The following is a 24,835-nucleotide window of genomic DNA, read 5'->3' on the forward strand; positions in this document are numbered from 1 at the left end:
AGTCTGCACAGGGCAGAGCTAAGTGGAACTTACTTTATTTTTAACATTATAGCTGTCTCAATGCAGATTACAATTGCATTTTGCTTTTTCTGGTGAGGGATCACTGCTGACTCTTAATGAGTGTGTGATCTACTAAAACCTTCCAATTTTTTCAGACAAACTGTTATCTAGCCACACCTCTCTCATCTTATATCATTACAATGTGAACTCATTAACAGCAAGGGACTGTTTTGACCTATTTATACTAGGCCCTGTTCCTGGTACATAGTAAGTGCTTAATAAATGCTTATTGACTGATTGATTACATGTGATTATAAAGTCGATTGTTTGAACCTAAATGTGGGACTTTACAATCTGATCTTATTAGATCCTGACGCTCATTCTTAACTGCTTTTGGAGTCCTGACCCCCTCTGGCAGTTAATCTGGTGAAGTCTGTGGACCTTTTCTAAGAAACATGTTCCTAAATGCATAAAACAAAATACATTGGGTTACAAAGGAAACTGATCATATTTTTGATAAGTTTTATTGAAACAGATTGTATTGAATTAGAATTATCAAAGTATTAAAAAAAAACCCAACAAGTTTGTAGACCCCCAAGGTCAAGAGCCCCTGTTTACACAGCCAGGAGAGCTCTTTCTGTGAATCCTCACTTTGTTATCTGATGTTTCAGCTACTTCTTACAGTTTTGTGACATCTGCAAATTTGCTAAACATGTTGACTTGGTGGCAGGGGGAACAAGTAAGTGTGGCAGTCAGGAAAGCTGAGCTCAGAGTGAGGCACAGAAGAACAGTCAGGGGAGAGAGATCCGAGAATCAGAAAGTTTAAGCTGGAAATAACCCTAGAAATTTTACCTGTCCTGAAGACTCCAAAGCAAAGTCCAAGCAGTCTTGCGCTAAAGGTAAATCAGAGGGAAGCTCTGTTTTTCCATCACACCTAGCTGATCTAGCCACAGGATTTATTGACAGCATCCCACCTGACCTAGGGGTCAAAGGACAAGTGCCCTAACCATTTTACCGATGCCCAACCTTCAATCTCCGAATCTCACAAGGATGTTGGGACCGGGTGGCAGAGAATCCCAGCTGAACCTCAAAACCCCACCTGCACCAATCTGCCCAGCACTGGGCAAGTGGAGCTTTGTGCCTGGGGGGAGAGGAGGGGATTTAGAGGGTACCAAAATCAGGGTTCTGGGGTATTTCTCCCCTCTACCTGCCACATCCATGCTTCAATAGGCTTGGCTTTCATACTCTCTGGTAACATCCTAAGACAATCCTATCACTCCCCCTCCCTTTACACCCCCTATCCCACCCCAGCCTCAGTGCAGAAATTCTAGCTATGGTTATGCAGATGAGCAGAACAAGCCAGGGTTCGAATCCTACCTCTGGCGCTCATTACCCATGTGACCTAATGAAAGTCAGCCAATCAGTATAGGATTCAGTCTCCTCATCTGTAAAATGGGAGAGGGTGGGCTGGATGGCTCCTGAGGTCCCTTCCAACTCTGGAGCCACGACTGGGTGACTTGGTGCCTTCAGCACTTCGTACAGACGGAGGCCCACAGCACACTGAACCCTCCTCTTACTCACTCTGGCCAATAAAGGGCTATCTGAATGTCCATGCCTTTGGCCCCTGTGATGGTGTGGGACTGCCTCTTCCAGACCTCCCTGGGGGGGTATCTGGCCCCCATTTCTGTCTCCTGGAAGAATGGGCTTGTGCATCCTTCAGAGAAAACCTAGCCTTAATGTCTTCCATATGCTGCCGTGTAGAATATTAATAATACCAGCTCAGTACAAAATGTTCTGCTGCTTTTCTCCAGGGGAATAGGCCTTGTATCCAGGAGACTGACAAGAGGCATTGAGCAGCCCTGCGTCAAGCAATCTTTCAAAGAATGGTAGCTTTACAGAAGGTGAAACAGAAGCCAGCGTGTCGTGAGAGCTGTGAAGAGAACTTGAGGCTAGAAACTGGTACAGCAGGGTTCTGGGCAGGGCCAGCTCTGTGTGTGGCTGCCGAGAGCAGATGCCTCCAGGATGGACTAGCAGGCCCCCCTGCCCAAACTCTCTCTCCACTGGCCTGCCTCTGTGCCTGGCAGCCCCCCATTAGCCTTGCCTCCCTTTGGACTGAGGCGCTCGGGTCCCCAGGCATCCTCTGGGAAAATGAGGGTGGAAGGATTGTAAAATAGGAAGCTGAAAGATGAGAAAGGCTTTGGAAATGGTAGAATGCTGGCAGAAGTGAGGGGTACTCATTAGTGAGATGTCTCCTGTGGTCTCTGACAGCCTCTTCTTGCTTGAAAGATTTCTTTTTCGTGCAATAGTGGCCAGAGGGAGGGATGCCCTCATTTCACACAGATTCTTTCTCTTCTGTGTTGACCTCCTCCTATGGCTTTAACTGTCCCCACTTCATGGATGATCAAACTTGCAGCCCCATTCCTGACCTCTCTCTCCTGGGCTCCAGACTCATGTCTCCAACTACCCTCAACTCACAGACTAGACATTCTCCAGGCTGTCCTGAAATCCCATGAACTGTACTTGGGATGGTTCCCAAAATGGAATCATCATTTCTCCCTTTCAAAAAAAAATGTTGCCTCCCACCCTCCATTTCCTCATATATTCTTTGTCTTTATGTCCCAGTGCAATGTCTGGTATATAGCAAGTACTTAATAAATGTTTATGAGAGCTTGGCCCTAAGAACAGGTATGAGAAGACGCTCTTAGAGATTCCTCCTCAGACATGAGCCAAAGGGGCATGGCAGCAGAACACTGAGTATCTTGTTGACGTTTCTTGACATATTGATCAGTTTTACTGACATTATTTTCTTCCTTTAAAAAAAAACTTTGTTATATGGGATAGTTGGGGAGGGGACATGGGAAAATGTAGGTGATGTAAAAACAAAAATACCAATTAAAATGTATTTTAAGATGCTTGTTAATTGATTTATTCTTCCTCTCCATCATCCAAGGTTTGAAACGTCACAATACAACCTCCTCCCTGAAACTCCACCCCCACCCTCCACTGTGCTGTCTGGCATGCCTGTGCCATAGGCAGCCTACTAGCTTTCATCTGAAACCTTGTCCTTCCATTCCTTCCATCTTCTTGTACCCCAAGCCCTGACTCCTTCCTGGTGACACAGCCTCCCTGGCTGCCCTTTTGAGCACTGGCTGAATACTCACTCATCTCCTCCCCTCCCTCCATCGTGGGGAGGGAACTGGAATTCTCCTTGCTCCTCATTGGGACTTCTGGGCTTTCCCTCTACCCTTATCACTTAGCAACGTCTTCTCCTCTGAGGTTCACTCAATCCACATTTAGCACCCAATCAAGATTCTGAAAACTCTCATCTACCAACCTCCAGGCACTCTCTTCCTCCTCCTCCTCCTCCTTCTCCTCCTCCTTCTCCTCCTCCTCTCTTCTTCTTCTTCTTCTTCGACTTGACAAAGCCAGTAAACTCCTGAGGCGAGATTTGAGTCAGGTCTTCCTGACTCCAGGAACGGCGCCACCTACCTGCCCCTTGGCTTTCCTTCTTCAATGAATTCAGTGCCTGACTTATGATCACAGAAAAAAAAAATGAAGCCATTCATCTAGAGATCCTTCATGTCCCCTCCTCTTCATCTCACACCATTCAGATGCCTTCTGCCTCTATCTACTCTTTCATCCCGTCTCACATGAAGAGGCGACCCTTCTTGCCAAGACAAATCCCTCTCCCTACACAAGCGATCTTATTCCATCTCATCTTCTCCAGTAGACCTCCTCTTCTGTCATCTCCAATCCTTGCTAATTCCCGGTCTCTTCCTTGTCTACTATCTCCTTCTATTGCTACCAATACACCCAAGTCACTGCCATCTTCAAAAAGCTCCCATTGCTCTGTCCATCTCCACTAGCTATCATCCTTCATCTCTTCTCCCAGTCATGGCTATACTCCTGGAAAAGGCTGTCTACAATAGGTGCCAGCACTTCTTTTCTTCTCACTCTCTTCTAATCTCTCCCAAGTCCAGCTTTCAACCTCGTCATTCAACTGAAACTGCTCCCTCCAAAGTTACTAATGGTCGCTTCATTGTCTTTTCTCAGTGCTCACCATTCTTGACCCCTGCAGCCTTCAATGCTGTTTGATCACCCACTTCTACCTGATATTCGTCCCTCTAGGTTTCTCTCCTGGTTCTCCTTCCTATCTAACTGCTCCTATTGTCTCCTTTTCTGGATCTTTTTCCAGGTCACATGGGCTAATGTTAGGGCTCTGTCCTAGGTCATCTTCTCTTCTCTCCATAATTTTATGTGGTAAGCCCCCAGATTCAAAGATCACCTCTATGCTGATTCTCACATATCTAGCCCTAACTTTTCTTCTGATCTGCAATCTCTCATCTCCAAATGTCTATGGGACATTGCAAACTGGATTTCTCATAGACATCTTAAACCCAACATGTCCAGTACTGAGCTCATGATCTCTCCCCCACCTCACAACTTTCCTATTACCATCAAGAGTACCAACATTGACCCAGTCACATAGGCTTAGGTGTCAGCCTTGACTTCCACTCTTTCTCACCATCACCCCCACAACCAATTAATTGCCAAGCCCTATAGTTTCAACCTTCCTAACAACTTTGCCTCCTTCTCTGCTCTAACACTGTCATTATCTTGTTGCCAGCCTGCATCACCTCCCTCCTGACTACTGCAATAGTCTGCTGACTGGTCTACCTGCCACAAGTCTTTCCTCACTCCAATCTATCCTCCCCTCTGCAATCACACCACACACCCACCCACACCTACACCCACACAAACACACCCCATTCCATAAACTCCCAGTGGGTCCCTATTACTTCTAGGATCAAATATAAAACACTGGAATCCTACCCCTCACACACATACCTCTCGAGTGTTCTTGCACCTTAGAACCCCCCATACTCTGGGTCGTATGATACTGGTCTCCTGGCTGTTCCTTACACAAGTCTCCTGACTCATGGCTGTCTCCCATGCCTGGGATTCTCCCTCCATCTCTGCTTCTTGCCTTCCTTTAAGTCCCAGCTGAAATCCCACCTTCCACAGGAAGTCTTTCTCTACCTCTTCTTAACTTTAATACCTTGCCTGAGACTGTCCCCTATATATAGCTTGCACATATGTTAGACTTGGAGCTCCTTCTGAACAGGCATTTTTTAAATCTTTCTTTGTGGCCCCTGTGCTTAGCACAGTGCCTGAGCACTTAGTGGGTGCTTAATAATGCTTGTTGACTGACACAGGAAGATGAGGTCCAGAGAGAAAAACAAAAATAATATTTTCCCCACCTGCATTTGAAGATTACACCAGAGACCATGTAAAAGAACCGTTAAGAGCTGAGACAGTATATGAGGTGTTATTATGACCCTGGTCAGGTCCTCGATGATGGCAGAGGAGAGAAAGGCACCAATTTCATCAATAATCTTCAAATAATGTGATTTATTGTATGATTTAAAAATCAAGATTCCTATTCCTTGTCTTTGTATCTTCCATGAAAATTTCTAGATGTGCCATTTGTGTTGAGATTTAGATCTGTGTCCAACCCCCTCATTTTACAGATGGGGAAACTGAGGCTCAAAAAGGAGAAAGTGACTTAGCTCCTATCATACAATCACTGGAACTCAAGGTCTGGAAGGGAAGTACAACTGCCTCATTTTACAGGTGAGGAAACTGAGTCCCAGGGAGGTTTCACTTGTCCAAGGTCTCCCAGGGATAAATGTCCCTTGCTGTTTGCTTTAGAGCAAAAACTCATCCATTGGTGTTGGCATTTTCCCCACAGAGATCCAGAAAGCCAAACAGGTTAATCTAGATACAGTCGGAAGGGACATAGATACTTCTTTCACACCTGTTCACTTATAGATGAGGAAACTGAGGCCCATAGAAGTTATGTGGGCTGCTCAAAGTCAGTTCTTAGAGGTAGAATTCAAACCCAGGTCCTCTGACTAAACTGTGTATTTTCCACTCTTTGCCCTTGTTCTAAAGGCCCTCCCAGCTTTGCCATTCCCTGTTCTAAGGGCCCTACCAAATCTGACATGCCACGTTGTAGGGCCCCTCTTAGCTGACATTCTGCATTCTTTAGTCTACTCCATCCCTACCATCCTAAATTCTAACATTCTATGTTCTAAGGCTTCCTCAAGCTGACATTTCATCCACATCTCCCTCCATCCCTTCCCAAATTCTCCAAAAGAAAGCACTTTCAAGGGCTTTTGCTATTGCATGGCGTGTCTGACGGGGCTTCTGCGATGCAGAAACGAGTGCTCAGCAAATGCTTTTTCATCCATTCAGTGGATCCTCCCATAGCCCCAGTAAGGTGTGGTACCTGCTACAGAAACTCTCCATCAGTATTTATTATTCTTCTCAGTAGAGTGTTCCCTAGATGGGTCAGAAAACCTGACAGGCCACCCTCCTGCAGCTGGCCAGAGCTGTGCCCAGACCCGCCCACAGAGAGTCATCCTGGAATCCAAGATGCTCAGGCAAGGAAGTTCTGCCCTCTCAGGTCAATTTGAAGCCCTAACAGAACAAGTGTTTGTCATTGAAGTCCTCAAGGCAGCCTGGAGTGGCTGGGAAAATCACCGCCCTTCTCTGGGTCTCAGTTTCTTCAATTGTAAAATAAAGGCTTAGGCCAGATATCTTTAAATTGACATTCCTTGTTCTATGCTCCCTCCCAGTTCTGACATTTCCTGTTCTAAGCTCCCTCCCAGCTCTGACATTCCCTGTTCTCAGGTCCCCCCCCCCCAGCTCTGACATTGCCTGTTCTAAAGCCCCTCCCAGTTCTGACACCTTTTGTTCTAAGCTCCCTCCCAGGTATGACATCCTCTGTTCTAAGCTCCCTCCCAGCTCTAACATCCCGTTTTAAGCCTCCTCCTACCTCTGATATCCCCTGCTCTAAGGCGCCTCCCAGCTCTGACATGTCTATTCTAAGCTCCCTCCCAGCTGTGACATTCTAGGTCCTAACATTCTTGTTAACTGACATCCTCTGTTCTAAGTGCTAGTTAAGGAAAAAAAGGAGTCTGCCATTCAGAGCCTGAGAAGGCGAGCCAGTAAAGGAAGGGAACCAGGGCTGGGATTGGTGCTGGCCAGTCTCCTGCTGGCTTGGGGTCCGTCCGCGCGCCTTCACAGGTGCCAGGGTCCTGACTCCCAAGATCAGGACGGAACCATTAAGATGAAATCAAGTCAGGAGCACTGATGAAGGTGCCTACTCTGTGGAGATGTAGACCCCAGGGAGCCCGCCCTTTAGAAAGAAAGAAAGCCAGAGACAAGCCGGCAGCCGAGGCTGGGGCCGGAGCAAGCTGCAGCTTTGGAATGTAACAATTTATTGGGGGGCAAAATAGGCTTTTAACTCCCCATTCCTGGCATTGATACAATACGGAAGAGCAGCAGGAGAAACAAAACGTACAATACAAGAGTAATCAGCACAAAACAACCAGGAAAAACCCAACAGAACCAAAAAGGTCCCAAAGCCCGAGACCAGCCAGCTTTTCCACCCGAGACATCAGCTGAGGAAGGGAGGGCGTGGAGGCTGAGGTGCAAAGCAGACGAAGGCAGGGAGGCGGGCCAGGCGTGCGCAGGGGCTCCTCCTCCTCCCCCGGCCCCGCCCCTGGGGGGGCCCCCCCGAGTTCAGCCAGCCGGAGCTGGATATCCAAACAGCGAACACGGGAAACCGAGCCCACACACTCCATTCTGGAAATGAGAAGATGACAGGACCCCCTCCCAAAATATAGAGAGATATGTATGTGTATATATTTATATATAGAATTCATTCGTGCACGATGCTTTTCATTAAATGCGTTTTTCTTTAAAAATCTAAAAAAAATTATAAGATACATTATTCCTTTTAAGGGTTCTTTCTGTTGTGTTTTGTTTCAGCTTTTAAAATTGAAAACAAAGTCTCCACCTCAGCCGTCCAGCAAAGGGAATCCCTCGGCCCCCCGAAGCTCACTTGGCACACGGGAAGGCATGGGCCTGCCCTCTCCCTGCCCACCCCTCCCCCAGGAACAATCCGTAAAGGGGGTGTCGGGAACCCTCAGCTTTTCCTTAGTACCAAGCTTCAGGAGGACGACGGAGAGGGAGGCTTTTCATCAGAAATCCAGGTGGAAAACTTCCTTCTTTTGCAAGGTTTCTCCCAAGGTGGGGGCTTGGGGCACAGAGTGGGTCTCCAAGAGCCCCGGGGAGGCGACCTTGGGCCAGTGCATGAGAACTGGGAATAACGCGGGGTGGAATCAGACCAGTCTGGTCTCTGCAAGGCAAGAAGTGCAAAATGGCGGAAGGGGTTGGGGGATGGGGTGGGGCTGGAAGAGGACAGGCACAGGCCTTGAGCCTGACCCCTGCTACTATAAGGAAGTGGGGAGAGGCACCCCGCCCCCCCCCCGGCCACAATCAAACCGGACAGATCCCCCAGAACCTTTGAGAAAGAGCAGATCCCACCACTTCCTTCATCCATCTCTTCCTAGCAGCCACCTTTGAGGGGCCAGATAAGAGGGTAAATGAAGGCAGCCTCAGAGACCTGCTCTCTGTATCACCGCCTCTGGCCTTCCTCTTTGGGGAGAGAATAGCCCAGGTCCATTGCTGGGCCCAGAGGGATGACTGGCGAGCCTCCAGGGCCCATGGGAGGAGGGGGAATAAGAGGGTCTACTCTCAAAGCCCACTCTGAGAGCCTGGGCCTTCCCCTCCATCTCCTCCCTTGCCCAGACTTCCTGCCCCCCCCACCTCAAAGAGCAGCACAAGGTAGGGCAAAGGGTCCCCGACTTGGGAGTCAGAAGACATGGGTTCAGATCCCGATTCTGCTGTTTACTGTGTCATCCTGGGTAAGGTGCTTTCTATCTCTGAGGCAGTCTCCCTCATCTTAAAAAAAACATTTTTGGGGGGACTGGATCTTGATTTCATTGATGCAGGGGTGCGGCTGAGGAAACCAGCACAGAATGGCGAGTCTTCGGCCCAGAGGGGTAGGTGACTTGCCCAGGGTCACACAGCCAGGGTGTGCCAGAGTTGGGACTGGAACCCAGGTCTTCCTGACTCCGAGGCAGCCTCTTTATCTGCTACACCAGGCTGCCTGTCAATTTTAAAATAGTAGTAACAATACCTTCCTCCCCAAGACTGAGACAACAGATGGGGAAAGTGCTTTGAAAATTGTAAAGCGCTATAAAGAACAGTAAGAATAGAGCCGCCGAAGCTCCCCCGGCCCAGTGGCTGCTGCTGCATGCTGGGGCTGCTGGACGGCCCTCGGAAGCAGGCACCAGTGCCCAGCAGGGGTGGCCCAGTGACACCCCCTTCCTCTGCCCCGCCCTGGGCGTCCCAGCTGCTGCCTCCCAGTTACTGCTTCTGAAAAACCCACGTCCCCCGACCTCACTCACAGATGGGGTAAAGAGAAGGCGATCTGGGGGCTGGTGAGGGGCCACACAGTTTAGACGGGAACAGTCTCACACAGGAGACCAGACCTTGGTATCTATGACAAGTGGGGACAGTGGGGGAACCCAAAAGGCTCTCATGACGAAATCAGGCTTGGGAAAACAGGGTTTGGGGGAGTTGGCATACAAAAATAAAGAGAAGTGGACTGCAGCTTCTGCCTGGTTATGGGGCAAAGGGGAAAGCAGCTGAGGCCTTGGGGAGGGGCACCCCCAGCTCAGAGAGGAGGTACTCAGTCCCCCCAGGGGCGCTAGAAAGGCTCTGCTCCTGGGCCTCGAGGGTTTGGGTGGGTATCTCCCTATTAAGGGGGGGGCAGGGAGGAACTGCCGTCAGTTAAAGCCTCTCCTTCTCCCTGGGACTCCTCCACCATGGTCCTCCGCAGGTGGGGGGAGTCTCTCTCCCCTGAAGCAAAGGGACCTTGCTCCACAGGGGGCTGCAAAGATGCCACTCCCACCCCAATCCCCATGCCCTGGGCCTCCTGTTTCTGCTCCCTAGAGCCCTTCTCTACCCTCTGGGGCATGGCCAGGTCTAGCCATCTCCTCTTCACCCATTCCCAAGCCAGCCCCACTCAGCACCATACACCCTATTCACCCATGTCCTACCTTCAGAGGAAGAAGTAGAAAGGAAGACCTGGGGACCATATCCTGTCATGGGTAAACATGGTGGGACACTGAGCTGTCTCACTTTGGCCCTTTCTCTTCCCCTAGGTTCTGGAGGGGGATACTTTGTGGACCTCTTAGGGTTCCACTCTAACCTCTAGTTGAGCTGGGAGAACAGGAGAGCAGGAGGACCCCTGATGGGTTCCCCACCTGCTCCAGAGATCAACAACTTTTCCCTCCACATGGCCCCACCACAGCTGTGCAATCACAATTATTAGTATTATTTTTTAAATATTTCTTTCTTCCCCCTCCCTGTAGGAATTCCACAATATTTTTTCTGTCTTTTTTCTCTTTTCTTGTAAAACTAGTTCTTTCACTCTCCCATCATAAAATCACCTTTGAAAACATGACTTTCCCCCCCACCCCACCCTTTTTTAAGAAAGAAAGAAAAAAATTTCACAAATGACAGACTCTCAGAAAACACGTTTCTAGGGTCCCTGGGAAACTGCCAGATTTGGGCGCCCAGGTGAACTTTGATCAGAGGGGTGGGGAGGGAGGCCAGCTCTTCCAAGAGGGATAGCCGACCGGCACTTGGACAGCCAACCAGCCAAGGAGGGTTCTGGTCTTTTTCACCAGGGGAAGGAAAGGACGGGCCCATGTGTCCCATGCCCCAAGGGCCGCCGTTCCCAGACCCTCCCAGGCCAGCGGCCCTTACTTCTAACGAGTCCTGAGGAGGGCCAGTGGGCACTACCTGGATGGCCCTGAAGGAGGGGACAGATGGGGTTCTCTTTCCATTTCTCTGCTTCCCTTTCTATTTTCTGGAGTCATTCTATCCCTACCCACACATGTATACACATATACATGTACACACACACACACACACACACACACACACACACACACCTCAAACTAGAATCAAACAACCATCTTGGACAAGACGCATCTACTCCCCCAAACAATTACCCTCTAACCAAGCACAGTATATTAACTGGAGAAAACATGAGCCCCCCTTTGCCGGCTCCCTCTTTCTGGAAGCCCCTCTTCCCCCCCTAAGATAAGCCACTTGAAAGAGGAGGAAGGCCTGAGGGTCTGCTCCTGCCTGTGGAGAGTAGGAAAGATTAGGATCCTCGAGGGAAAGTGGAGAAGATTTGGGTTCTCTGTCCTCCTGGAAGGAGGCTGAGCTCTGTGGCCAGCTCTCTGGGTCTCAGGGCCAGAGAGAACAAGGAAAAGACCACGATGGTCCCAACAGGCTGCCAAGCATGCAGGAGGATCCGATGAGAAGGCCGACAATCCCCAGGGGATGCTGGAAGATTTGCTATGGGCAGTACCACTCCATAATTACTCCCACAGCCAATGAAGGTAAAGTAGACTGAAGAGCAAGCCTTCTACACACAGAGACTGAAGCTCCAATACAAGGTGACTGGGCAGCAGTGGAGAAGGCTGGGGCTACACCCCACAGTGCACACATACACACAGGCACATACACACCAAGATGCGACCGACACACACAGGAAGGCCAGTGTCCCCAGAAGGCTCTGCTAGCACCTTTGGTTGGTGAACTCTAGGGGCCCACTTCAGATCCTGGGTGTCTTTGGAGGGGAGGGGAGGGGGACTCTCTCAGCCCATCTCCCCCAAAGAGGAATTAGGAAGGAGGAAGGCTAGCAGGATATAAAGAGAGGGCTGGCCACCGAGGGAGCTGCCTGGTCCCCAGTCTGGGTGTGGACGGCGGGCTGAGGGGGTGTCCCTGCCACAGAGGGCCCACTGCAGCTGCTCAGGCTGGGGACCATGCTACCAATCAGAGCCTCGAACCCTGGAGCCTCCGATCACAGATGCTGGGCATAGAGACAACCACAGCCTCCATATCTACCCACAGCAATGGGAGGTGGGACACCCTCCCCCCATTCCCAAGTCTAGGAGTGGAGGGTGGTGAGGACGGAGTTAGCACCTGGGGGAAGGAGAAGAGAGGAGAGGTTTCAAAAGCACCCTGTCAGCTGCCAATTTAGCACCGAGAGTGAATAGATGTGAGCACTGGGTACCCAGGTCCTAGTGGTGGGGGAAGGGCAGGAGAGAGAGCACGAGCCAGAACCCAAGGAGGACGTGGCCAGACGCTGCCTTTGCTTCCTGGGCTCCCGATGCCGCCAGGGCAGGTGAGGAGGTGTCGGAGGCAGCAGCCCTGGACAGGGTGGGACCCAGGCGTGTGTCAGAGAGGGCTGGTGGAAGGCCAGAGCAAGGAACCACTACAGCATGGAGCCCTGGGCTCATTCATGACAAACCAGCACAGATCTGTCCCTTCCTCCCCACAGACAAGACTCTGTCTGTCCTGTACCCCACCACCCACCCACAGCTAAGGCAGCCATAGTGCATCTCAGGCACGCCCTGCCCCATCCTTCCAGTCCCCTCCTAGGGCTGGGGGGTGGGTCAGAGAGAAGTGGGGTGCCTGTGAGCCAAATAAAATCAGCAAAGGACAGGCGGGGGTGTGTGCATGGGTGCAGGGGGAGCAGAGGTCAAAACGCTAGTGAATGTGGGCACGAGAGGATCCCCAACCCATGCCCAAGTCAACCCTCCCCTCTGGCTGGAGACCACCAGCTCCCTTCATTTGCTCCCCCCGCTGTTTCCCCCACCCCCCACCCACAGCCCCCTGTGCCACCTTCTCAAAATCCTCAGGGTTGCAGAATTCCTTGATGGTGACGGTCAGGAGGTTGCTGGTGACATCTGTGACCACCACGTTGGAGCAGGGAGACATCTCGGGACGCCAGTCCCCAGCCTCCTGCTCGGGGTCGGAAGAGGAGCGCGGGGGCGAGGACGATGGGGGCGTCTGGCCCCCATCGCCCCCTCCCGGGGGTGACCGCTTGCTGGTGGCTGCAGACTCAGGCGGGATGGACAGGTCAAGGACCTCCGCCTCGCGCCAGTCGGGGACCGCCGGGCTGAGGGTCTCCGGGAGGAGCTTGGGGGGCGAGTCGTCGGGGTCGGAGGACGAGTGCGGGGTCGGGGAGGGGCATCCTGAGGAGCTGGAGCTGCGGATGTCGTAGGGGGCCGTGGCCAGGACGAGCCCCCGGGGAGGCGGGGCGGGGCCCTGGGAGGCCCCGGGCTCGGGCTTGCCGGCCGGCGCAGGGGGTGGTGTCGGGCTCGGCGAGGGCTTGTTGTAGATGGAGAAGGCCCCAAACTTCACGTGGCGGATCTGCGTGCGCAGGATGCTCTCGCTAAACTTCTTGCTCTTACCGATGACCCGGTTGCGGGAGGGGATCTTGGGGCGAGCCAGGGCCCCGCCGCCGGCGCCGCCCGCAGCGCCCTTGGCGCCCTTGTCGATGACCTTCAGATTGAGGATGATGCGGCTTCTCTTGGGCTCCCTGGGCTTCACCTTGCGGTTGATAATCCGCACGGTCTCGGAGAAGGGCGAGATGGGCGGCCGCATGCCCGGGCCGGCGCCCGGCCCTCCGCTGCTCTGCGGGTCCGGCCGGGGCAGAGGGCGCCGGGACATGCGGTGACAGCGACGGATGTCCTTCTTGAGACGATGCACGGCGGCGCTGGAGTGCAGCTTCGGGGAGGTCGAACTGGAGCCGGGCTTGACCGAGAAGTGGACATCGCCGATGCGCAGGGCCTCAGCCTGGGCGCGGGCCTGCAGGGCGGGGCAGAGGGAGGTGACGGGTGGAGGAAAGGGGAGATGCCCACCTGGGAGCAGAGCCAGAAGGCCAGGGTTCTGGAGGCGCCCCTCTTCCTCAACCTCTCCCCCCACCCCGTAAAAGAGAGGGAGGACCTCTCAGAAGGTCCCTTCCACCTCTACCAGTGAACTGAAATGCCTGCAGGAAGGCGGACTGCTTCACCTGGCTCTCTGCTGCCCTCTGGTGGAAAAGCCAGGCATCCTTCTCTAGCTGACTTAACCAAGCTTGGGCTGCTTGGAGGGGGGCCCACCTGGTTCCGTTCCGCTGCGGCTGGGGCCCTACGTCACCCAGCTCCTTCATCCCTTCTCCCAACTGGCACCCTCCTCTCTAATCAGACAGCTCTCCTCCCCCTCCACCTAACAATAACAACAGTAATAACAGCTGGTGCTTCTGTACCTTGGTAAGATTTGCAAAACCCTTTACAAATATGACTCTCAACCAGCCCTGGGAAGTGGGAGCTACTATTTTACAGAGGAGGAAACAGAGGTAAACAGGTGAAGTGACTTGGCCAGGGTCACCCAGCTAGGAAGTATCTGAGTTCTGGCTTCCCAGAAGTCTCAGCTCCTGCAAGAAGGCTTGCTGCCAGTCTTCCTTATTATTGGTGGTGTCTTCCTCCTGAGACAGACCCCCACCCCGATTTCTCCTGTTTGTACATGGTTCTCTTCAGGTGAAGTCACATCACCCCCATGTGAGCTTTCTTTGTATTCCAGGGCTTAGAATGTGGCCTGACATATTAAGCAGATGCCAAATAAATGTCTGATACCTTGAGTGGGGGCCCATCCCCACTCACTGGGCCTCAGGTTTCTCATCTGTGAAATGTAAAGGTTGAATAAGATATCTCTAAGATTCCTGCCAGTTGGAATGGTTTCTGTTCACAGGACCACTGCCCTAGGGCTCAAAAGCCATCTAGCCCCTCATTTTACAGATGAAGAAACTGAGGCCCAGAGGGAGGGAATTACTTAGGATTATAGCTTGGGAATTACAAGAAACTTCAAAGTTTAGTCCAAGCCCCTCAGTTTTACAGATGAGGAAACTGAGGCACAGAGAATCTAAGAGACTTGCCTGAAGTCACATAACTCGTAAACATCTGAGTCAAGATTTGAACTCAGGTCCTCAGAGGACCCCAGAGACAGGGCTCTGTGCCCTGCTGCTCCCCAGTTCTGGTACTCTGTGACTGCGGTGACAAAGTGGAGGAAAGTCCAGATGGGAAAGGGGGCAGGAGGTACCTGAAGGTAGCAGCCGATTCTCTCCTTTCCAAGGAAAGACAGTGGCCTCTCTGCTGCCTGCCCCCACCAATGCCCCGCGGGCCCCAGGTAGGCTACCAAGGGCTTGGAGGAAGTGATCATAACAACTATAGGCATTCATCAGAGGCGTCACCCAGACCGGGCAGACATGCAAAACACGTCACTCTGAGCACAATCCAAAGGTGAAGATAAACTGCCCCAGGAATTTGGCCCCCACCCCCAGCCTTGGTTCTAGGGCCAATGGGGAGAGGTTCTCAACTGGCCTGGCTCACCGTGACCACTCCCCTTTCTGGCTTCCAGCAGCACTGACTGACTAGGTCCATCACTGGACATTAAAACAACAGCAGCAACAACAAAAAACACAACAAAGAATATCAGAGCTGAGAGGGGCCTGAGAATGGGGGATGTCAGAGCTGGGAGGGAGTTAGAACAGGGGATGTCTGGGCTGGGAGGGGCCTGAGAATGGGGGATGTCAGAGCTGAGAGGGGCCTGAGAATGGGGGATATCAGAGCTGGGAGGGAGTTAGAACAGGGGATGTCAGGGCTGGGAGGGGCCTTAGAACAGGGGATGTCAGGGCTGGGAGGGACCTGAGAATGGGGGATGTCAGAGCTGAGAGAGGCCTGAGAATGGGGGATGTCAGAGCTGGGAGGGAGTTAGAACAGGGGATGTCAGGGCTCAGAGGGGCCTTAGAACAGGGGATGTCAGGGCTGGGAGGGACCTGAGAATGGGGGATGTCAGAGCTGAGAGGGGCCTGAGAATGGGGGATGTCAGAGCTGGGAGGGAGTTAGAACAGGGGATGTCAGGGCTCAGAGGGGCCTTAGAACAGGGGATGTCAGGGCTGGGAGGGACCTGAGAATGGGGGATGTCAGAGCTGAGAGAGGCCTGAGAATGGGGGATGTCAGAGCTGGGAGGGAGTTAGAACAGGGGATGTCTGGGCTGGGAGGGGCCTTAGAACAGGGGATATGAGAACTGGGAGGGCGCTTAGGACGTGGCTAGTCCTGGGATCTCAAAGCTGGATGGGTCCTCAGAGACCATCTAGGCAATTCCCCCTGAGGCTCAGAGAGGAAGGCCTGTCTCAGGCTAGGTAGGCAGCCTGGCAGAGGCAGCCCTTGAGGTCAGCTCCTCTAACTCCCTGACCAGGAACTTTGCAGGGCTACCTGGGCTGCTGAGCAGTGGGGTCAGAATATGATATGAGACCAAGCCCCTTGAAGGAGTGGCTGGAGAAAGACCAGGGTGACCCCTCCGTGAGGGAGAGGCATGACCTCACCCCCTTCCTTAGGAAGGGCCTCGTGACTCAGAGCTGGCGGCTGGTCCAAACCCCTCACTTTACAGATGGGGAAGCCGAGGCTCATCCTGGGTGACTGGGGATGTACAGCCCGTCCTCCGTCTCCAAGGCCAGTGACTTTTTAATGCCAGGGCCTGGAGCCCTTTAAGGAGGTTCGTTCTCAGGCTTGCTCCACTCCTCCCACAAGTATCATCAGAGGAGAACCCGGTTTGGCCCCAGTTGAATAAATGCATGCTCCCTTCTCTCCCCACCCCCACCCCACGGCTTCCCTCTGCAATGACCTCGCTGGCCACACGGTGGCACTAGCTGCCTCCCTGGCAGCCGTCCCAGCTCAGGAAGTCTGTGCGTGCAAACAACCCAGATCCCTTCTAATGTCCGGCATTGTTACAAGAATGACAAGAGGGTTGATAAGGAAGGAGGGGGAGAAAGGAGAGGAGGAGGAGGAGGAAGGAGAGGGAAGGGGAAGTGGGAGGAGGAAGAGGAGAAGAGAGGGGGGAGAGGGGAAAGGGGAGGAGGAGAGAGGAGGGAGAGGGGGAGAAGAAGAGAAGGATGGGGGAGGAGGAGAGGGAGGAGAGACAGGGAGGAAAGGGAAGGAGAGGGAAGGGGGAGGGGAGGAGGAGAGAGGAGGAGGGAAGAGGGAGAGGGGAGAGGGGGAGGAGGGAGAGAAGGATGGGGGAGGAGAAGAGGGGGAGGGGGGAGGAGAGGGAAGGGGGAGGGGGAAGAGGAAGAGGAGAGAGGAGGAGAGGGAGGAGGAAAAAAGAGAGGAGGAGGAAGGGAGAAGAGGAAGGGGAGGAGGAAGAGTAGAAGAGAGGGAAAGGGAGTAAAGAGGAGGAGGAAGGGGGGAGAGGGAAAAAAGGAGGAGGGGGAAAGGAGATGAGGAGGGGGAAAGGAGACGAGGAGGGGGAAAGGAGACGAGAAGGGGGAGGAGAGGGGAGGAGGGAGAGGAGCAGCTCCCATTGCTAAAAGCGGTTTACAAAGTGTTTATCAATGCTTGTTAGATGAATGAATGAGGGCAGCTAATGTTAGAAAAAGAAGGGACCCTCAAGGCTCTCATCATCTATTCCCCCATTTACAGACTCTGATGGGGGGGGCTTGTGAACAGACTGCTGGACTTGGGAGTCCTGGGTTCCAATCCCACCTCAGATGCTGTGACAGGACAGGATCTGTTTTTGCCTGTCTTTCAATCCCCTGTGCCCAGCCCAGGGCCTGACACACTGTGGGTGCATAATGAATACTTGTGGATTGATTGCTAGCTGTGTGACCCCAAGCAAGTGAATTAACCTCTCTGGGCCTCCCTCAGCTTCCTCATAGAGATAAGCCCCATGATACTGACCTCCCTGGCTTGCAGTAAGAACCCCAGGAGATAAGGTGTTTATGTCTGCTATCATCATGACCATCAGTCCCAGTGTAGTAGATGGGAGAGACTTCAGAGCTGTGTGAACTCTGAGCTCCCCAGCTCTGAGCCTCAATTTCACCACCTGTAAAATGGGCGCTTTGCAGGCTGGTGAGAGGAAAACTTTTGTAAACTGTGGGAGCTCTGAACACATCTCCATGTTATGTTGAGGAAACTGAGCCCCAAACACTGGGTGACTTGCCCTGGGCCACAAAGCCAAGAAGTAGCAGAACTAGATTGCTCTTTCTACCCCATCAGAAAGCTATCTCCCTTAGGCCCAGGGCTGCAAATACAACACATCCAACATTTATTAAGTGCCTACTGTATGCAGAAATCCACGCTTAGGACCAGGGGAGATAGGAAGATTAGGTGAGAGAGTGCTCCTACAGCACTCACAATCAGTCATTCAACAAACATTTATTAAGCACCTGCTGTATTTAGAGGGCCCCGTCTCCAGGGCTGCACACAACAGGAGCTTAATAAAGAACAGTGTTGGCTGACTGAATGATGGCATGAAACTGTAGATCTGAGGGAAGAAAGGAGGAAGCGAAGTCAGCCATCTCCCCTACTTTTCTCAGGCTGATTCTGGGTTCCCCCGGCTCACTAGGATGTAGGGTGAAAAACCCTGTGCAGGAGAAAGAATACTGGGGAGCCCTGGCTTCTGGTCCCTGGTGAATATGGGCAAGCCAGTCACCCTCTCTGGGCCTCAGTTTCCTTTTCTGTAAAATGGGAGGGTTCAATAAAAGTCTCTTTCCACTCAAGCATTCACTGTCTTCATTCATTCAACAAACATTAATCCTGGCCTATTGTGCGTTTAGTAACCTGGCCCCAATGATCTTAACAACCTCATTCTTCATCACTCCCCTTTGCATCCTCTGCGGTTTAGCCAAACTAACATTCTTACTGTTGCTTACACGGGGTGCTCCATCTCCTTTCTCCACATCTTTGCCCAGATGGTGCCTCCTGCCTGGAATGCCCTCCCTCCTCACCTATGCCTTAGGATCCACTGTCCTTCAAAAGTCAGCTCAAGCACCGCCTACTACGAGAAGCCCTCTCTGACTCTCCCCCCACCCCAAGTGTTAGCATCCTCTCTTCCAAACTGTCTTGTATTTATTCTGCATATTTATATGGACACAAGCTGTCTCTCTGTAGAATGTAAGCCTCCTGAAGGCAGAGACGGGTTTCATTTTTGTCTTTGCAGGCTCTGGCACACAGTAGGTACCTAATAAATGCTTGTTGGGTGAGTAACTGATGACACAAGAAATGCTATCTCTGCCCTCTTGGGGTTTATAGTCTAGTGAGGGAAATCACACACACTCTCTTCTCTCTCTCTCTCTCTCTCTCTCTCTCTCACACACACACACACACACACACACACACACACACACACACACACACAGAGGAATAACCACTACTCAAGACAGAATGTGCTAAGGGCCTCAGGAGGAAGGAAGCCTTTCTTCCAGCTGAGGAAATCAGGGGAAGATTCCTGGAAGAGGTGGTTTAAAGGAAGGATAGAATTGCCACAGGAAACATTTGTTCTGTTTGAGCTTGGGGTGAAGAGGGGGTGACGTCAAGGTTCCTATAATGGGCTCACCACCTGATTGGAGGATCATGGGAAGGGTCCTCAGAGGACACCTCATCCAACTTTCTCATTTTACAGAAGGGGAAACTGAGGCACAGAGAAGACTTGCCCAGGGCCTACCTCTCCATCTAGAAGGGGTCTTTGGTCATCTCCTCCAACCCTCCATTTTACAAATGAGAAAGTGGCTTGCTCAGGTTCAAACAACCGGTAAGTGCCAGTGGTGGGATCTGAACTCAGGTCTTGCCAATCCCAAGTCCAGTCCTGAGGCCCCTAGCTGCCCACAGATCTCGAGCCTACAGGGGCCACGGAGGGCAGAATCCCAAAAGCTCATGTTTGCATAGCTCTTTAAGGCATAATAACAATGATAACATTGCTATAGTCATTTAAAGTTTGCAAAGTCCTTTACCAATGTTTCCTCATCTGACCTTCACACTAAACCCTGTGAGGTCAGCACTGTTAATTATTCTAATTTTACAGATGAGGAAATTAAGGCTGAGAGGTGATGTGCCCACAGTCACCCAGGTGGCAGGGACGGGCAGAGGCTGCATTTGAACTGGGTCCTATGCTTCTCTCACACCCTCATCCAACTCCTGGGGTGGGAAATATCTTTTTTTCCCCCAGAAGTCATGCTCCCAAAGAGAGTTCAGTCCCACAGTTCCATGATGGCTCTGCCCCTCTACCAGGTAGTTGCAAGAGGGTTGGTTTTGGGGTCAGAGGACCTAGGTTCAAATTCTAGCTCTTGGGACCCTGATCCTGTCCCTTCCCCACTCTGACCTTCAGTCTCTTCCTCTGTAAAATGAGGATTGGGCTAGATGACCTTTCAGGTCCCTTCTGGCTCTAGGATATCCATCATCCTTTAGGTCACTTTCTCTCCTGCTCTGACCTCAGTCTCCTCCTCTGTAAAATTATAGTTGGGCTAGATGACCTCTGAGGGCTCTTCTGGCCATCCAGCTAGAATCCTAATCCAAGGGATCTTTTCCCATTTCCCAGCACTGATATGAAAAGGGAAGAAAACCTTGGATCTTGTCCTTGTGGAAGGCCCAGGGAAGCTCCCCCAGCTCAAGCCCCAGGGGCTGGCCTTTCAGTCCCAGGTTATCTGTCTAGGGACTTCACTGCCTCATGATCTACAACACTTCTCTTTTCATGGAAAACAGGTTTGGGAATAAGCAGCTAGGCCTGCCTTGGGGAAACAGGCACATGAAGAAGGACCCCACCACTTGTAAGCCTGGTCTCTTCCTGCCTCAGCTTCCCTGCCTGAAAACCAGGGAGAAGAACTGGGCCTGGCTTTGTCTTATGAGTCAAGAAACTGGACCAAAGGTTCTCTGAGGGCGGGAGCTCTGAGACCCAGCACTGGAGCTCTGCAGCCCAGAAGGGGGCCTGAGAGGCTCTTTGTTTTTACAGATGGGGAAACTGAAGCTGGGGTAAGGGCAGTTCCTTAGGTTCACCATTCGAGAGCTAGAAGGACTTTGGAGGTCACCTAGTCCAGTCCAATTCAGAGGAGAAAATGAGGCCCCAAAAGGTCAAATGATCTGCCCACGGCAACACGGCCAGGAAGCAGGAGGGCCGGGATTTCAACTCATGACCTCTGTCTCTTTTTGCCCAACCACAGCAGAGAGATTCTGAGGACAAAATTAGTCCGTATGCCCTTTCACTTAAAAAGACAAACACATGCCTTGGAGTCCCTTAGGGAAAGCAGTGCTTTCCCCCTGCCCCCAAAAGGAGGCTGGGAAACACTACCAGGAAGAGAATCACGAAATCCCAGAATAGAAAGGGACCTTAGACTTTGTCTGAGACAAGATTCTCCAACTAGAGCATCCTGAATTGGGGGAGTTGGGGAAGGAGCAGTCACCTAGGCTTTGCTTGAATACTTGTAGTGATGGAGAGCTTACTATCTTACAAAGCAGCCTGCCTTCTGTAAAGGCCACCCAGGAGTGGCAGCCACACAGAACAGCTCAGATCCTTCATCCCTATGACAGACAGGTAACACACTGCTCTCCCAGTCAGCTTTCCCCACTGCCCAGAAGGACCTTCACGTCTCACTCAGGTTCTTAATTCAGTCTCAGGTGAAGCCCCAAAAAGGGATATGAAAGTTTGACATGGTGGAAAGTGTGCTGGCCTTGGAATCAGAGGACCCAGCTTCTCTTGTGGGCACTGATGTTTGCACCTGTGTGGTGGTGGGAAGTCAACCTTTCTGAGTCCCTCTTTCCTCCTGGGGAAAGGGCTGGAATAAAGGCACTGACTGACCAAAACAGAAAACGAGAGGGATGGAATCTACGGCCTCTGACGTCCTTTCTGCCTCTAAAGCCATGATCCACTGCACTGGGTCTCAGTTTCCTCCCCTGTAAAATGAGGGGGTGTCAGAACATAATAGGTGTTTAATACATGCTGACCTACCTCCTCTTCCAAACCATGCATCAAGCCCAGGTTTTGCCTTCTACACTCAGCTCCCTCACTTTCCTCTTTGAGGTGCTAACCCACTTCTATCTGTGGGCCAGCTACCATGGGCATCCCTTGCCTCTGCTAGGGCAGAGACCATTTTGCCCTCCTTCCCCCAACCTCCTGTGTACCCTGTATTATGGCAGAGCCCTGGACAGGAGTCAGGAGGCCCAGCTCAGCAGCTGTGACTTCCTCTCTGCGACTCTGTTTCCTCATCTGTAAAATGGTTCTGAAGCTGCCTGGAGAGCCCACCTTACTGGGCAGGGCATTCACAGCTCTGAGGTTGACCCTGCATGCCATAAGCACTTAATAAATGCAGAGTTGCTTCCAAACCGTTGTTTCTTTTGATGCTCAGATGGGTCTTTATTATTCCCATTTTTCAGAACTGGAAAGCAAGGCCAAGTGAAGGCCAAGATTGTGTGGTCAGCTGTGGCTGAGTGAGGGCATGGACTGGAACCCAGAGCTTCAAACTCCTGGGTTGGGACTCATTCTACTACACTGTAACTGGGGTGCAGATGAACTGCTTCCCACACGGCCATGATCACTGCTTATACCCCTCCCCCCAGCACCTTTAATAGCTCTAAGAACTTACTCTAGAGCTGGGGGGGGGTGGCTCTTGCCAGGCCCCCTCCTTTGCTCTCCCCCTAAAAGTCAGGATTCACCCATGATGAGCTAAATGATCTCTGACACAGGAATTCCTGCACCAGTGATTTCCCTAGAGAGGAGTCTAGAAATAGTCACCTAACGTCAGCACCATAATGAACTGTGAAACATGGAATATTATAGCACAGAGCCAGCTGGGACCATCAGAGCTGGGAGGGGCCTGAGAATAGGGGATGTCAGAACTGGGAGGGAGCTTAGAACAGGGAATGTCAGAGCTGGGAGGGAACTTAGAACAGGGAATGTCAGATGGGGGAGGGAGCTTAGAACAGGGAATGTCAGAGCTGGAGCAGAACCTTAGAGCAGGGAATGTCAGAGCCAGGGTGAGGGGGTTAGTCTTTTGAGAGGACAATTCAAAGCTTGGGATTTTACAGCCGAAGTTAACGAAGGCCTGGAAAGAGGTCTTGCTTCTGAGGTCATGCAGAGAGTAAAAGGCAGAAGGGGGCATGAGGGGGCTGGGGGCCTGACCCAGGTCTTTTCTCCACAAACCCTGAGCTCTTCCCACTAACCACACTTCCTCCCATGGAAGCACAAGTCAAGCAGTCCTGCGCCTCCCCCCCCCCCCCCCCCCCCGTTCAGATCGGGCCACAGCCGGTAGGTGGGTCTGTGCAGATGTGCCCAGGGGAGGAGTGAGTTTCTGAGCAGGGTTCTTACAGTGGAGCAGAAGGCAGGAGGCCACTGATGCGGGACCAGATATTTCTGTCTGTTCTAATTTCGGGCCAACAAAGATGGGCTCCCAGGGACTTCCAGAGGCTGCCTTCTAACTTCCTGTGGGGGAAGCCACCTCCTCACAGGTGGATGGCCCCATCTGTCACTGGCCCTCCCTGGCCCCCAGAGCTGCCCTCCCAGTCCTCACAACTCGGGCCTACAGAGCCTCTCCCCTTCACCATCTCCTAGGCCCCCCTGCAGCCTTTAGAACCCCCCAGAGCCCCCAGATGGGCCCTGAGAAGGTGCCTGCTGCAGCCTGCTTCCCTAGGGTTCCCTGTACCAAGCAATACCAGGGGAGCTGAGAGCCAACGTGGAGCCTGGACCATCTGGGAGGGCCTCTGTGGGCCATGATGCCCCAAGTTCAGACAAGTAACTTTGTTTCAGATATACACCTATCCTCCCCCACCCTTTACTGAAATGCCTCAGAGGACTCAATCGAGGCCGCAGTCCTAGGGTCCTGGGCAGGGGCCCCTGGAGAGGAGGGGTCATGGGCAGGAGACAGAGGGACCCGAGGAGGATGTTGGACCGGATTACCTTCAGCAGGAAAGTTTTCGGCTTGGGTCCCCTCTTCTTCGGCCCATATAGCTCCCGCTCCCTCTCCCTGGAGAGGAGAGACCCAAACATGAATTGAGAGACACCCCCCAACCAGCTCTCTCTCCTTCCACGGATCCTAAGGCAATGCAACTCTGGCCTCTTCCCCTCCACCCCTACCCCCACCCCCCAACTCACTTCTGCTCGAAAGCGGCGATCAGCCTAGAGTCCAGGATGTTTTCCTCGGGTTCCCAAGTGCTGTACCTGCAAAAACACACATGCAAAAAGGGGGGAAGTGGGAGAGGCGTGAGCACACCAGGCCAAAAGCAGAGCGAGCCCCCCAGGTTTGCAAGAGACCCCCTGGAGCGCAGGCAGCCAGCGGGCAGCAAGCAGCCGGTGCAGCGCTGGCCAGAAGGGCACTGGGCACTGGGCACCGGGCTGCTGCTGCTGTTGCTGCAGGAGGGAGGAAGGGAGGGAGGAAGATGGAAAGAAGGATGAGAGGAAGGCTGGGAGGGAGGACCGATGGCTTTGCAAAGAGCGGCCTCCCGCGACACTCACTTGATCGCCCATCCTTTCCATTTCACCAGGTACTCGATGCGTCCCTGAAAAACAGAGAGGAAGAAGGTGAGGAAGATGAGGAGGAGGAGGAAGAAGAGGAGAAGGGGGAAAGGCGCAGCAGGGAGAGAGACAGGCAGCACAGTGCAGGTCAGCGCCCGGCTTGCAAGGCACTGACCTGACCTCCGCTGCACGGGCCCGGGGCCGGTGCAAGGGCCCGGGGCCAGGGTGGGGGAGGGGCGGCCGCTCACCTTTCGGATCCGCCGCTTGATGATGGATTCGGCCGCAAACACCCGCTCTCCCACTGCAGACAGCTCCATCTTGTTCAACAGCGCCCACAGCCCATAATACTTGAGCTCCCTCCTCCCGCGGCCGCTGCTGCACCGCTCGCGCACGCGCGCCCCGAGCACCCAGACCCAGACACGCTCCAGCTCCGGGCCCCCGCCGCTCCCCGGCTCGCCTTCAGTGGCTCGCGCCGCCGCGCGGGCACCACGTGACCGGCACCGTTACCAGGGCCTACACCTCCCCGGGGGCGGTTGCTAGGGAAAGGGAAGAGCGCGCGCTGGCTCTTAAAGGGACCCCGCCCCCAAGAAGACTGGAGGGGGAGGAGGAGGGAGAAGAAGAAGGGAGGAGGAAAGAGGAGGAGGGGGGAGAGAAGAGGAGGGAGGGAGGAAGACGGGGAGGGAAAGAGAGGGAGGTGGGAGAGGAAGGAGGAGGAAGAGGAGAGGGATGGGGGGAATAGAGGAGGAGGAAGAAAGAAGAGAGCAAAAAGAGAAAGAAGAGGAGGGAGAGGGAAGGAGAAAAT

General features: G+C 52.8%; 2 protein-coding genes across 2 annotated transcripts in view; both read right to left on the bottom strand.

Moving 5' to 3' along the window:
* NPTXR (neuronal pentraxin receptor) overlaps positions 1–1,682 on the bottom strand; it is a 38,919-nt gene extending 37,237 nt beyond the window's left edge. The window contains 2 exon segments of the mRNA XM_020982309.2: positions 1,016–1,141; positions 1,582–1,682. Coding sequence (XP_020837968.1) covers positions 1,016–1,141; positions 1,582–1,682 — 227 coding nt within the window.
* A 5,587-nt stretch (positions 1,683–7,269) lies between these two features.
* Positions 7,270–24,494, bottom strand: CBX6 (chromobox 6). Its single transcript, XM_020982632.2, is given in 6 exon segments — positions 7,270–12,599; positions 12,601–13,590; positions 23,479–23,545; positions 23,674–23,739; positions 24,034–24,077; positions 24,282–24,494. Coding segments are annotated over 6 exon segments (1,269 nt in total). The 5' UTR covers positions 24,351–24,494; the 3' UTR covers positions 7,270–12,566.
* Between the last annotated feature and the right edge of the window lie 341 nt (positions 24,495–24,835).

Source organism: Phascolarctos cinereus, unplaced genomic scaffold (assembly GCF_003287225.1).
Source record: "Phascolarctos cinereus isolate Bilbo 61053 unplaced genomic scaffold, phaCin_HiC Scaffold_1;HRSCAF=81, whole genome shotgun sequence".
NCBI lineage: Eukaryota > Metazoa > Chordata > Mammalia > Diprotodontia > Phascolarctidae > Phascolarctos > Phascolarctos cinereus.